Below are 14,576 nucleotides of genomic sequence, written 5' to 3' on the forward strand. Positions count from 1 at the left end.
TATCGTATCAGGTGGAAAGAGAGAAAGAGAGCCTATTCTAGGAGTTGCAGAAATTGAAAGAAATGTAGGCAACAGAAAAGCATGTCAAGTTTCTCTCACTGAGAAGTGTGAAGGGAATTTGGCAGGAGCCCCACAGTCGATATCTTTCTCTTACATACAATTCTCCCTTTCAATTTCTAATACACATAGGCCAATAAGAAAGGCCAATACCTTTTTCCTTTCAGTTGCCCACCTCTCTCAAGGCAATATTTTCTCTCAGTTAAACATACATATTTCAACATAAAAACGTTGATAACAGGCAGATACTCAGAGGCTGAAGATTTAGTCCTCACTGAAAGGCTTTGCCAACATAACTGCTGCTAATGGTTATGACATTTTTTCATTGGGAGGCATAGACACAGTGTGACAAAAGCATTCTTGACATCCACCCTTCACATCTGATTTTATGTACATCTTCCATAAACACATGAATTCTTATTTTGTCTCACAAGCATTTAAATTAATTCATTTTGCAATCACCATACAGCTGAAGAGACATAGCTCTGGGCTACAATCCCACATGTCCAGGTACAACAGCTTTTAAGCATCTCTTCTCCAGAAGGGATCAAGTGGAAAAGCTCTGATTATTTTTTCCTGCAGAAGAACATGGGCTCAAAAGGAAGTGACAAAGCCTAAGAACGCATCCATGGCCTTGAATCCAGGGGCTGCTCACCCGCATCAGGGCTCTGTGGCGCCAGCTGGAGCCTGAGCCTCTCCTCCAGTGGGAAAGGCATCAGGTCCTTCCTGGTGATCACCCCAACCACTCGGTTCTGCGGGTCAACAACAGTGAGGTGGCGCAGCCCCAGGGTGCGAAAGATGATGTAGGTGCGTTGCAGCGAGAAATGAGCTTGGACTGACATTGCAGATTTGTTTATGTATGGTTCCTGTAAGGCAAAGAGAGAAGACATAGGGAGAACACAAAAGCATGAGTGCACCCCTGCCACAGGGGTGGGAAGGAGAGGCAGAGGAAGGAGGCTGGGGAGAGAGAGGTAGCAGGCTTGAGGGACAGGAGCCAATAAGAACATTAGTTCTTCTCTCCCTGTTCCCCATCCCCAATTATACCTAAAACATCAGGAAATACCATAGTAAAAAAACACTTTCTTTTTTGGTAAACCATCAGGTTCACTCTAAATAAACTATTATGACTGGAATGTACCCAAATCTCACAAGCTAGAAAAGCAAAGTTGAGCTCCATTGATATGGTCTGAGTTTTTACTTGGAAATAGTCAGTGACCCCAATATTTATTAAGTCTTAAGATTTTTTATAGCTGCTATCTCATTACACAACCATTTATGACATCCTGTAATATTTTGCAGTAAATGCTTATAAAAGTCAATTCACATAGAAACACAGACTGCGAGGAAGAGGACAAAGAAAACAATCATATGGCTCTGAGAAGAAGAGGGCCTGCAAGTACTAAACTCTGGTCACTGAAAACTACGAGGGCTGTAACTGTTTCTTGTTAGGAACAGAGCTAGAGACCATTTTATTGTTAACCAAGCTGGTCTTTATAGCTTATATAGGTGTTCACTAAGTTTTTACTTTTCACATAATTCTGCAGTATCCTTCTTATGACTTGGCCAGTTCTGTCAAAGAAGGTGTATTATGCTTCCCCAGACAGAGGAAAAATGAAACAAAGACATGATAAAACAATATAAATAAATGCACAGTATAGAGGGACACATCTCTTCTCCCTCTTTCATTTACAGGACTGACGAAACATTCAAAGACATAAGGAGGAAAAAAATTAAAGGTAAAAAGGTTTCCTCTTTCTATACCACATATACTTTTGCTGTGGAACTCACTGTCACAGGATATCATTATGCCCAAGAACTTCACAATGGATATTTCTGTGGCTATCAGAGCTCTCATGAGTGATAATAAGTTGTTGGAAGGGATACTAAACTTTGTGCTTCAGGGATCACATCAAGCACTAAAAAGTTAGGTATCAATGTGAAACCTAATTGAGTGCCGTAGGTTTCCTGTAACAAAAAAGGTTGTGTGGCCCAATGGCGCAAGCACTGGACTGGGTCTCAGCTGAGCTGGCTTCTACTCCTATGTATGACCTCCTCTTGAACTGAACTCCTCTGGAAAGCCATGTGTCCTCTCCCCACCTCAGTTTCCCCATCTATTAAAAGGAAACTCTTAAACCAAACTAGATAATGGATATTAGGAGCATTGTGTTTTTTACAACTTTTCTCTCCTCCTAGCTATTCTCAAAGCAAGGAATTCAGACTAGATGGATCTCAAACTTAGTCCTATCTTCTTTACATGAGTAAACAGGAGCAGATTTTATATCTTTTTAAATAAAACTCATCCGAATAAGGCTCTCTGGCCTGGATTTCCCAGTGTGTCCCGTCCCGTCGTCCGTCCCCCCCCCCCCCACACTTTCAATGCTGTAGACTGGAAATTCACCGAGGCAGAAACTACATTTATTTTGTTTATAACATATTTATTTTAGGCCTTATTCAGTATACCAAACACATTATTGCTTTTGGACCTGGTATTTTAGTACAGTATTTAGGAAATAAATGTGGCAATGTCATAGCAGGGATTAAAAAAAAAAAGGAAAGGGGAAAGAAATATAGCTTTATTTATAAGTTGATGTATAGGCACTGTACCGTAATGGAGCCTAAAATCTCAAAAGCGTTGCTTTATATTTGCTTTATAGGACTATAAGAGCCAAATAATGACATTTAAATGATCTATTCCATTAACATTGTATCATTTTGTCAATCTGGAATGTATTTTAATCAAAAGCCCCCTTGAAATGGTCTCCTTTGTTGTATTTTCTTTTTGGCTCATTTTATCAACATCTGTTATGTTTATACAATATGAATTAAAACTTCGGAATGCTGTTTGTACTCAGCTACTTTTGTTGAGAATGTAACGTCCCAGGATTGGCAGTGTTTATGTAAATCAGTGCAGCTGACACAGCCATCATAAACAAATGAGAAAATATAACAAACACATTGTTCATGGAGGAAATGTTTGTTTTTAGAGTTGGCTTCAGTCTTACCAGATTGATGAAGAGTTGCTGATACCGGGGATCTGTAGTGTAGCGATTCAGCAGCATGGTTAGGCGCGACAGATTGGGCAGCTTCTCCACTGTTATCTGGAATAGGCAAGAATCCATTTCTCTTCTGCGCTGCACGTTAGAACTCAAGGTTCAAAAGCTTTCCAGTTGGACTCTTAAGAAAAAGTTTTCTAGCAGAGCTACACTGGCAGAGCTTGTCCAAACTTTATAAATTCTTTTGCCAATAAGGCTTAAATTAGCAATTTAAAATAAAACATTCTTTACTTACAAAAAGATTTTTTTTTTCCCTTAGTATAACTGTATCTCTATTAAGACAATGTAAGTTATATTGGCTTAGGGATGAGTTTTTTCACGCTGTGAAAATTCACACACTAAGTAGTAATTACATGATAGCATAGTGCAGAAAAATGCAACAAAACTGGTATCAGCCATCAGCTCAGCTTCAGCCCTTTTCCATAGGAGTACCTATTTGTATCCTGGCACCTCATCCCATACATAATTGCCCTGCTCCTTCTCAACATTGTTTTGTCAGCCAGATTCCCATGTGCAGACCAAGCTTCAGTAATATATGATGACTTTCCAGTTGTGCCTGTATAAATTGCTCAGAACTACATTACCAGTCTTGCCTTGGTAACATACGATTTTCTTCTACCACGCTTAATGTTTACTATTCCTAAAAATCCTTTAGTCGCCTATCAAAGGGAAGAATGCTACATGCTTTTCAAGTTTGAAAGCTTTTATAAACACTCATCATTCAGAGAGGTGCTATCCCATACAGAATTAAATATTATACTAATTCTGCTATCCATAGAGAAGTTGAGAGAGAGAAGGTTGGAACAGCCTATCTGAGCAAGGAAATTCTTTGCCAGCAGTCTTGCACAACTTCCAGACTCTGAGTGGCATTACAGTTTATGACAGCTGTCCCTGGAAGGTCTCTGGTCATCCTTTAATTTAAATTGTACCTGACCACTTCTTTATCTCAACCACATATATTACATCATTTCTTCGTTCATGGAGAGCTCCTCCTAACTCACCCAATATACATGCTGATTAAACAAGGAAAGAACTGAAAGAAAAGAGGTTACCTTCTCATAGGAGAGAGGATGAGAGGAGGAGAAAGACTCATCATTTGTCTCTGGTTCAAAGATGTGCTCATTCTCCAGCAGCATGCACAGCTCTAACCTAAGGTTGGAGATGAAAGAGGACTACATACATTGTAAGGGGCAAATTTTAAAACGCAAGTACACAATGCTTTAGCATCAGATATATGATGGTACCTGAAGTACTCTGTGCAGTTTGGGGTAACTCAATATAAGAAGGACATCAAACTATTAGAGTGTGTCCAAAGGAGGGTGACCAAGATGCTGAAAGGCCTTGAGGATCGGCTGAGGTCACTTGGTTTGTTCAGCTTGGAGAAGAGAAGGCTGAGAGGTGACCTCATCGCAGTCTACAACTTCCCCAAGGGGGGCAGCGGAGGGGGAGGTGCTGATCTCCTCTCTCTGGTGACCAGCGACAGGACACAAGGAAATGGAATGAAGCTGCATCAGGGGAAGTTCAGGTTGGACATTAGGAAAAGGTTCTTCACTGAGTGGGTGGTCGGTTACTGGAACAGGGTCCCCATGGAAGCCGTCACAGCACCAAGCCTGTCAGAGTTCAAGGAGCATCTGGACGATGCTCTTAGTCATATGGTTTAGTTTTAGGTAGTCCTGTGAGGAGCAGGGAGTTGGACTCAATGATCCTTATGGGTCCCTTCCAACTTGAGATATTCTATGATTCTATGATTCTAGACTATTAGTGGGCTGACCACATATTTCACCTTCCTAAATTTCCATCAGCAATAGCAGCATCACACAGGTGTTTTCTGGTTTAGTTTTGGCTAATTAGATTAAAGGACATCACCTATCCTACAAGTTCTTCTTGACCTGGATCAATCTGCTTGGCAGGACCAGCTCATGCACTACTTTGCACCCAACAAGACAATACCAATAATAAGCAAATACAATTATCTGAGTATACGTAGAGAGACTGTTGTTGTGTTGTTGCTTCCCACATCCTTCTTAAGTAACATCTACATTAAAATACAAGATCTGCAAAAAATTTGTCATATTTTAAATCATCACTTCTCTCACAGTACTGCACTCTAGAGTTCATTAAGACATTTAATATTCTTGCTTAGTCCTGTGAAAATGGATATCTTTATCAATTAGTATATAATTTCGAATCTTTTTTTAGAGTTCTCCCCTTCTGCGCTACACGTATAAAGCCTTGACAAGCAATATATTTTAAATTATCATTTATATCTTAGTGTTTCCTTGCTCCACGCACACGCACACACTCCATCCACACTATCCACTTCCAGCCTTTTAACATATATTTAGATAACAAACACCTTGGGCACCACTGCAAAGCTTTTTGTTTTGCAACATACTTAACATCGTGTTAGCCCTGGTCTGTGATTACAACTAGGAGCTACTACAGTAGTACAAAGATGTGCAACACACTGCTAAATGATGTGCTTGAGGGACCCAGAGGAGAGGAGACACACAATCTTCATTAGGGCATCAGAGAAATACAAATGAGGTACAAAGTGGCTTTTGTGACTGGAACACCAAGTATAAGCCGAGAATTTTTCAAATAAATATTCCTGTGTCCCAAAATATTGATTTGTTCAAACCAAAACTTGTTATAGGAATTTACTAGTTTTAACATAATGTCTCCTGGGAAAGATTAGTCTGCTTCAAGGTGAGATTAGCACTCCACAGCAGAGGACTTACACTAAGATCACGTGCCTGCCAGATCCAAAAGCTGGTGCTTAGTGACCTCCCTAGGGACAGGATGTGGAAGAACTAGGTTCAAGCCCTTTCTCCACACTCTCCTTCATAACAAGCACATTAGTGGCTATGTATGGCATGTCTTAATTTCTCCTGTTGGAGGGGTTCCATGCTGAATAAACAGGGGTCTGTACAACTGGGTCCCCCCTCATTCCTGCTGGCTGCCCTGACCAGCAGGCTAGTTGTCGTTCTATTATTTTCTTTCCAAACAGTCTCCCCTTCGCTATTCTATACTTCTTTGTCCTGCATTTGATGAAGCTGGATCAAAACTAAAGAGTGAAAAAAAACCAGTAAACTTAATATGAAATACCATTGAGCTCTCACACATGAAGAGGTAACATTAAACTAGTTTCCAATGTGTTACATTAAACTGCAGTTTCACATGTTTTGGGTCTTTTATGTAGTCCACCTTTTCTCCAACTTAAAAACAAGATACTGTGAGAGCATCTACCTCTGCATTTTAGTTCAGATCTGGAACACACATTTGAAGGAAACTATCCTATCACCTCCACCTCCCATGAGTTGGTTAGCATTATAGAGCAGTCCCCTTTCTCCTGAAACAGCTGCTTCACTCTGTAGATCCAGTCTTGAAATCTGCATTTTGTTAATGCAGGCATGGCTTTGGTCTCTCATCTAAGGTTCTCAATGGGATTTATAAATAAGTATGCGTGTGGCTGGGATAGAGATATCATCCTTTTACAGGTGAAGGCCTGAGTGTGAATATAACTTGTGGAAAAACATCAGTTCTGAAGAAAATCCGTGGCACAGCCAGGAATACTAGGAGTCTGTCACCTGCTCCCACCTTTAAAGCACATCCCATTCACAGGACAAACAAGGAATTCAGTACCCTTCATAACTATTGAAAATTTATTTGTCTCAATTTAATATCTGACTGGCTTTGGTTTTCATAAAATCTCTTTCAGATTACTAAGGAGAGCACAACATTGCAGCAGAGCTAACTGCTGAGAAAACTCCACTGAGGAAATACTTTGCCCTGGGCTCACATCTCCCCTCCTGGGAAAGTCACTGGCTTGCCCTAAGCCTCTTGCCTTGTGCATGCCAGCATATGGACATGTCGCATAGACAATTAATGGACTTGGGTTTGAGGACAATGATGAGAACACACTAAAAAGAACAGTATAGGCATGCTACAACAGGCAAGATCTATTTCCCTCAGGCTACATTTGGAGGAGGAAAGGGAGGAAAACAACATACTCGTAATATATTCACTACAGCAGAGGACATAGAGAAGAAATGAATCCAGTCATGCCCTATGAATTACCTTTGGTGCATTATACACTTTGTTCTGCAGGGCCCTCTAAAGGTTCATATTTTATGGTCTTTCACAAACGGGTCTGTAATCGTTCTAAGTGAGATATAAATACATAGATCTAAATTCTGCTCCGAGATCATCACGTACAGCTCCAAGAAGTTGATTTCAAGGATGATCACCGGGCCAGGAATACTCTCAAGACTTTAATCCTAACATGAATATCTAGACGTCAAGTGCAAAAGTTATGATCCACTCTGATCCTTTGCCAGACTCTGTATGCTCAGGTCCAAAACACTGTTCAGGCCTGTCCATAGTCCAGACTTCACCATTTTCCACTTGAACATCATAGACTGAAATTAAAAAAACAGCAACATTCACCATGAGCTGAAAGAGCAGAAACATTTGCTCATCACCAGTGGTTTGTTGGCCGGTTTTGGCAGCTTGCAGTTTGCTCGGCACTGCTCTTAACTAAACCCAGCAGGGAGTCACTTAACAGGGCTTTGGGAAGTGTGAGAGAAATTTGGCTAGTCAAAAAAAAAGCACACGCAAACACAATGAAGGAAATCGTTGGAACATTTCTGATAAGAATCCAAGCCTATTAAAAACTGCCATATTCAGGAGAAAAATGAACATACATTATTTCACTTGGACTTCCAGAAGTCATGCTTCAGAGGTATAACAACATCACTCTTTGATGTTACATACAACATCCTTCCTATCACATCATCAAGCCTTAAAAAGCAGACCAAACATGTTTCTTGCACTATTTTGTGAGGTTTAACAGGAAGTACTAGGATTCAGACTTGGACTCTGCAATTGTTCGTTTACTCTTTATTTATTTAAGAAGGAAGAAAACCCTCAAGTAGGGAATCTAATTTCAAAGATAGCCTGGCAAGGCGTTGCAGTAGTTTCATATGCTCTATCTGTTAAAAAGCATGCATCATGAAGATACACCTAATTAAGATAACACATTATTATCCCAATATCCACATGTCAGTTTTGGCATGAAAGTCAGGAATGAAAAGTATCTGACAGCTGATTGTGTCACTCTTCTTGTCAAGATGGCCAATTATCTGAGGAAACTACAAATTCTAAATATTGGGGGAGTGACATAAAAGGAAATGCAGATCCAAAGTAGCTGCAAATGAACAGAAGGAAGATTAAAAGTTGATGTCACTGGCAAAAGCATTCAGGGCAGGACTCTCCCAAATTGAATGGATAAAATAGCTACACAGTGGGGTGGGGGGAGGAGGGAGGATTAGAGAACCTGAAGCATCATTTTTAGCTTGCTTCAGAAAGCTTTAGGCTTATTTCTCCTGCATTAATCCACCAAAGGTACCTGCATTGTTTTTATTCTTGAGCTGATTATAGCTGATATTTTGGCCAGTATCCAACTCAGTGAGGACCAGTGATTAACATATTCTGATCAGAATAAAACTAATGTCCCTTCCATGTATTAAAAATCTACTGTCTCAAGGCTTCTCTCAGACATGTTTAAAACCCAGTGACATCAATTACTAAATTCTGATTTATGTCAGTCAGTTTGAAAAAACAATGACAAAAGAACAGTAACAAGTAACAATAAATTGCACACTAAAATAACCGAATGTGGCACCCTGAAACTCTTCATGGTCCTTCCTCATCATAATACCTGGCTGGTGTAAATTATTTTACAATACCAACAAGTCTCTGAAAAATTGCTGCAGCTAAGACTTAGTGTCTTGCACCTTCAACTTTCACAACAGTTGAAATGAAAGGAGTGCTTAGAGGGTTTTGCAGGATTTGATCACTGCTCTGCTGTCAGCAGAAGTTCTAGCATAAGCATGCAACTCTTCCAAAAGGGCACAATGAGAGAAACTTTTTACATGGACTGTAAAATGTAAATTCTGTTTAATAGTTGTTACTTTATGTTCTTGGTAAGATAGCCGCTAGTATACTAAATGCATTTTTCCTGACTTCAGATAGCATTGTGCCTTTTTTTAACAGGTAAAAAAGAGTATTCTGCATATGGTGAGCTAGACAGTGGATAAGGACTAGATCATCACATACCAGGAACTGTTTTAAAATCCACCAAATCTTCATCTTAGACAGCAAAGTCTCAGGGTTACAGGGTTGTTTCAGGTTAGGCAGCCTAAATCATTACTGTTTACTTAATATTTCGTTCTTCAAACCAAGAAGGAGCTTTGCATGAATTTTTGGCATTTTACTTACAAGATGATAAAAAGGTCATTATCAAGTACTGGACTGAGGTTTTCCAGAGCAAAGATCAAATCCTGTCCACGCCACAGCCTTTCAAAGGATGCTGAATAAATATTTAATCTCTGTGCCTCAATTTTCAGATCTACAAAACAGGGATTTCTTCCACCTCAGAGCTGTGTTTTGAGGTTAATATTCATTACTTAAGTTGCCAGCTGTCTGGTTTTATGGGCACCATCATCAGGGTGAATGAGCAGACAGTAAGTCCGCAGCCTCAACATGAAAATGCAAAGGCAGCTGTTAATAAATTGTAAATGCAAACTTAGTATTTCAAACCCACAGAAAGGCTAGATTTTAGAAAAGGATGAAGGCCTAGGATAAGATTTGTATTTCCCTACAAGCTGGCTTGTTACCAGGCAGATTTTCAATTTCAGAGGAACCTACCACACATTCAAATGACAGGACAAGTATGTGATCAGTCTTTCCATTCACACACCAGTTTTCCCCATGCCTATATTTGATTTCGACATTTAACAACACTCTGCACTTGCCTAAAAGCCACCCACATGCTGCAGCGAGGCTGCATACGTTTTTAATTTGGCTTTTTGAGTTAGCACACAGCCTCTGCAACACTCCAGTTTTCCCTCCAAAGGGCTCCATCACAAAGTCCTACAGCACCTGCACAATTATTTGCATGGCCAAACAGGCCTACTAATTTTAAAAGTATCATATAATGTTGTTCTTTGGAAGAAAATTTTCGCACTTTGGATACAACATAAAACCACTGCCACAGACTCTATAAACCTTCCTCCATCTGTGTTATTCATGAGCTACAGTGCCCCAGGACCCTGACGATACATGGGAGGATCATAACGTCAAGGGCTTTTGTTGAAAGTGCTGGATTCCATTTATTTTAATAGGCAAGATTACTGTATAGTATATCATTGAAATTAACTGGATCAGCTTTTCAAAAGCAGGAGTCCGGACAGTAAAAACAAACAATGTGCTGACAGACTCTACCCTCTAACATGAAAGCCAAGTAATCACAAAAGCACTTTGATATTGCCATCAGCTCCCTAGTCTGCACACCTAAAAATAGTGTTCAAGTCCCTAACGTGCTCCCCCTCCCCTTCTTTTCTTCTTTGCTGGCTGAGTTTAGATGCAGCCTTCAAACCACTGCCACCGGTGTTTCTAGCTTTGATCAGACCTGGTAGAATCACCATTGCCCAGAACTTACAGCAAAGCCACAAGGAGGAGGAAGGGGGAAAGCTGTCCATGATCCTCTAGTAAGAAACAAAGCCTCATTTTTATCTCCATTTATTGCATGAACTTCGCAGACTTCTGTGTTTGATTGAGTAACTTTGCATTCCTGTGATCTAAACTTAGCAACCTCTCCACAACAGTGCCAGAAGGAAAAGGCTCTCCAAGAAGCTTTCAAATCTATATCAGTTATTTCAAAAGTGCCAGCAGCAAGGCTGTCACAATATTAAGGTAGATATCGCTAAGCTCAGTAATTAATTTATGAATTAAAAGTTTCGGATCTCAATTCATCTTTAACTTTCCATTTGTCCCCAAGCTGTCGCACCGCCTTGCTTACTGAAGGCAAGTACTTCTCCTCTTGCTAAGAAAAATAAAGGTATTGCCTTATTAAACAAGTGTGTGTGTGGACTCTGCGCACGTGCACACGCACATGCCTTGAGAGTAGTGTTTCATTAGTCCCAACTGAGAGGGCAGATTAAAGAAAAATACCAGAAACCATACCTACAGCCTGACATATCTATGATATGTTGCAATGCTAGATCTCCTTTCCCACAGCACATATCAATACGCTATGCTCAGTTTTACTGAAGTGCTTGGCAGAAAGCATTCCTGACTCACAATGGTTTCTGTTCACTGGACTGACCAGAGGTGAGTCATACCTAATAAACTGCCATAAAATACACATACACACACCACTTTGGATCAATGATTTCTCTGCTAAAGGATGTTACTGTGTAATACAGCTTTAAGTTTTCAACTTTGTCATATTTTCTAAACTCTGATCTCTTCAATTTACTTTCAGTTATGTGACATTCCCCTTTAGTGGAGTGAAAGCATGCATTAGCTAAACAATGTGGTTTGGATTTAGTGTTCCCATGCATCATCGTGAAAATGTTTGTCTCAGCAATAGTGTCATTATTGTTACTGGGAACAGCTGCTCTACCATGTCTTCTGATTGTGGAAAGCAGAGTATCTCCCTTCCCATACCGGTTTACAAGCAGGGAAATTAAAGCAGGACCATCGAGTAGGAGATTTAGAAGTACACACTCTTCTGTACCTGGCTTCCTCCTACCACGAAGGAAGCAGAAAGCGCAGCGCAGCAAGAACAGCAGCAAAATAAATGTTGCAAATAGAAATGTAGTTTGGCTCCCTCCGCTGGCAGTTCTTCTGACTCTGGACCGGGGACTAACCTGAGGCAGAAATCCTCCTCTCAGGTGCAGCGCTCTGGCAGTTCGGCTCCATTAGACGTGACATCCTTTGAGCGAGAACTAGAGCGGGGAGTCTGCTGCTGATCAAGCGGATGTTTAACATCTCCCCTGAGTTTCTGAAGTGGGAAGGTGTAACCCTCAGCGTTCTTGCCAGCGCTCCCAGCCTCGCTGAAGTAAGTTTCCACAGCCAGCTCTGTGTGAGCGATGGCGTCCCGCTGGGTTCGGCAGGGGTGTCACAGCGGCGAGGCTGTGCTCTGCGGGCCCGTGCAGCTTGGCTCAGGCCAGCTGGACATTTTTAAGGAAAGCTCACAGAACTTAGAGCTATTTGCGTGATTACACAGAGGAGCAGGCTCTAACTCACCTGTCAGAACGAGAGCTTCAGAAGTAATTGGGCTTTATTTTAAGATGGATAAAATCGGTTTTCCAGAATGTTAGACCTTTTGAAGTGTCTTCAGATGGGAAGCCATGCTTTCAGTCACTAGGCATTTCTGAAAGTCCAAGCTTTAGTAACTTTTCAGCTACACGAAGACCACAGCTTTTCAATATATTTCTTTTCTGATTTAGAGCACAAAGTTCTATTTTTTGAAAGGATCTTAGCTTCCCAAGTTTGTTCTGAAAACAGGAATTAGGCACTCTGAACACTTCACTTGTATCAAATAAACTTAGTTTGAGTAAGGCAATTACATAGTCAATACACTCCCATATAGCATATCAAAATGTGTAATAAAACAGTTCAAACAAACATGGTAAACTACAAGGATTTTTGACAACTTTATCCATAATATTTTTATTGAAATTTCTTTTTGGCCCAAAAATAACAATTTCGATCAACCACAAATGCTAAAGTTTCAGTAAACTTGATGGGTGGGAAGAGATGGGGTTTCCTAGGTGAAAAAAATACACACAAAAATGCAGGCACAATGCCAAAAATGTCACGTCCTGTACAGAAGTAGCAGAAAACCAAGTTTTACCCATTTCTGCTTAGACAGATATATTCTGTACAGTCTGCTTACAGTCAGAGATATTGTGGTTTCTGCATAATTACTTTCTCCCAATCAAATTAAATCAAGCAAAAAAAAATTTTCCTTCAGCTAAAAGACAGACAAACAAAATGCAGAGTAATGGCTAACAGCTGTGTAGGTAAGAGTGCAAAGGCAGAAACAGGGAATCCAGCCTTCAGCCTTACAACAGGAGAGCTATGTATGGTACAGGTCTGAGAGGTTCAGGCATGAACAAAATGGCTTATTTTTTATGGTAAAATTCCCAAACAGGCTACTCAGTGGTATTCGTCAGCCCAGTAGTTTCTCCAGGAAAATTGTCTCATAGCTGCGTTCAAGGCAGAAATTGAGACTGCTGGGCAGCACTCCAGCTTCTGCCTCTCTGCACCACTTCTCCTCAAAGGAAATGGAAGGGACAGATCCTGGCCTAACAAGACACCAGCATCCACCTGCTTTTCTTCAGTGAATACCAGGAGGATTTAACTGCAGCATGGAAACCCTGCTCCTTCATTTTCCTTGGCAAAAGTGAAGTAAAGGCAAGAAAAGCACCAACATCAGAACAGTCCCTGGGAGGAACATGGTATTCATCAGTCACAAATATGCAGGAAACCTACATATAATAAGGGATAAACAGCATCTCAGGAAAAAAAGCGCCTAAGTAGAGAGCACATTGTTATCCATTTTGGTGGAAGAAATCAGAGACTACATGACTGTCACACACGCATGTGAAGGGAAGTGATCATGCATGGGAGGATGCGCAGCATGGCAGCAAAGACGTTGCTGATGACCATGAGGTATCATCACCCTCCATGTTATATCCCAGCCATGTCCACAGCCAGGGAAAAGAAATTCATTACCTACAGCTTTCCTCCTCAAATCCTCTATGTCTTCTGTTTTTACTGTGGTTTACATTATAAAGTAACCTCTGGCAAAGATGATGGAGCAGCAAAACACAAGTGATGATGTGTCTAATCTCTTCATCATGTCAAAGAACCACTTCATTGCCCCACAATGGCCCTACACCAGTACATTGTAACATATGTGGAAGTGAAAAAATAGCTCTTTTTTCAGTTTTGGTCTCACAGAAATTAGGCAGAAGCATAACTCTATCTTTTCCCACTGGAGGAGGATCTGGAGCCACAGACTAGAGCAGCCAAGGCAAGAGAGAGCCAGGGGACCTCCCAACAACTCCTCAGTATGCATTTACAGCCTCATGCAGTGTCTCTGGCAGAAACTTCCTGGGAAGGAAGGCAGTGGTCTTATCCTCAGGTCTCTCTGAATGAATTCCACCTAGCCAGGAGGGCATGCCAGTTAGGGCATGATATTTATAGCTCTCAGCAAACTCTGGGCTAACACATTAATAACAGCCCAGCTCCCTTCCTGCAGTCGCTGGGGGGAGGCATTTCAGCTGCAGTGCAAAAGAATAGCTTGTTTTATTCTGATGTGCAAGTATCATCATTGCTGTGGAAGAAATAAGGGGGGAAGCCAGTCCCTCAACCCTCTGCGTTGCACACAGTAAGTCAATCAACCCCATCAATGCCGTTCATCAAGTTCATCAGCCACACGTTCCTCAAACTGAATTCTGCGAGGGTTTCCCAGGCGTGCACACAGCTCTGCCTATGGCAAAGTGTCAAAAGTATTACTCTAAGGAGATCTTTGTTTTGGAAACTTGCTTCTCAGCTACAGTTTGCTTCCTCTTTAACAATTTTAAAGCCAAGGAGTTTTCTTTAGTA

General features: G+C 40.9%; 1 protein-coding gene across 1 annotated transcript in view; it reads right to left on the minus strand.

The window, feature by feature from the left end:
- Positions 1-604: 604 nt before the first annotated feature.
- LOC127013877 (chloride channel protein C-like) overlaps positions 605-14,576 on the minus strand; it is a 77,692-nt gene continuing 63,720 nt past the window's right edge. Inside the window, 4 exon segments of the mRNA XM_050892936.1 lie at positions 605-633; positions 713-923; positions 3,060-3,155; positions 4,163-4,259. Coding sequence (XP_050748893.1) covers positions 605-633; positions 713-923; positions 3,060-3,155; positions 4,163-4,259 — 433 coding nt within the window.

The sequence above is a fragment of the Gymnogyps californianus genome, chromosome 2 (genome assembly GCF_018139145.2).
Source record: "Gymnogyps californianus isolate 813 chromosome 2, ASM1813914v2, whole genome shotgun sequence".
In the NCBI taxonomy this organism is placed as follows: Eukaryota; Metazoa; Chordata; class Aves; order Accipitriformes; family Cathartidae; genus Gymnogyps; species Gymnogyps californianus.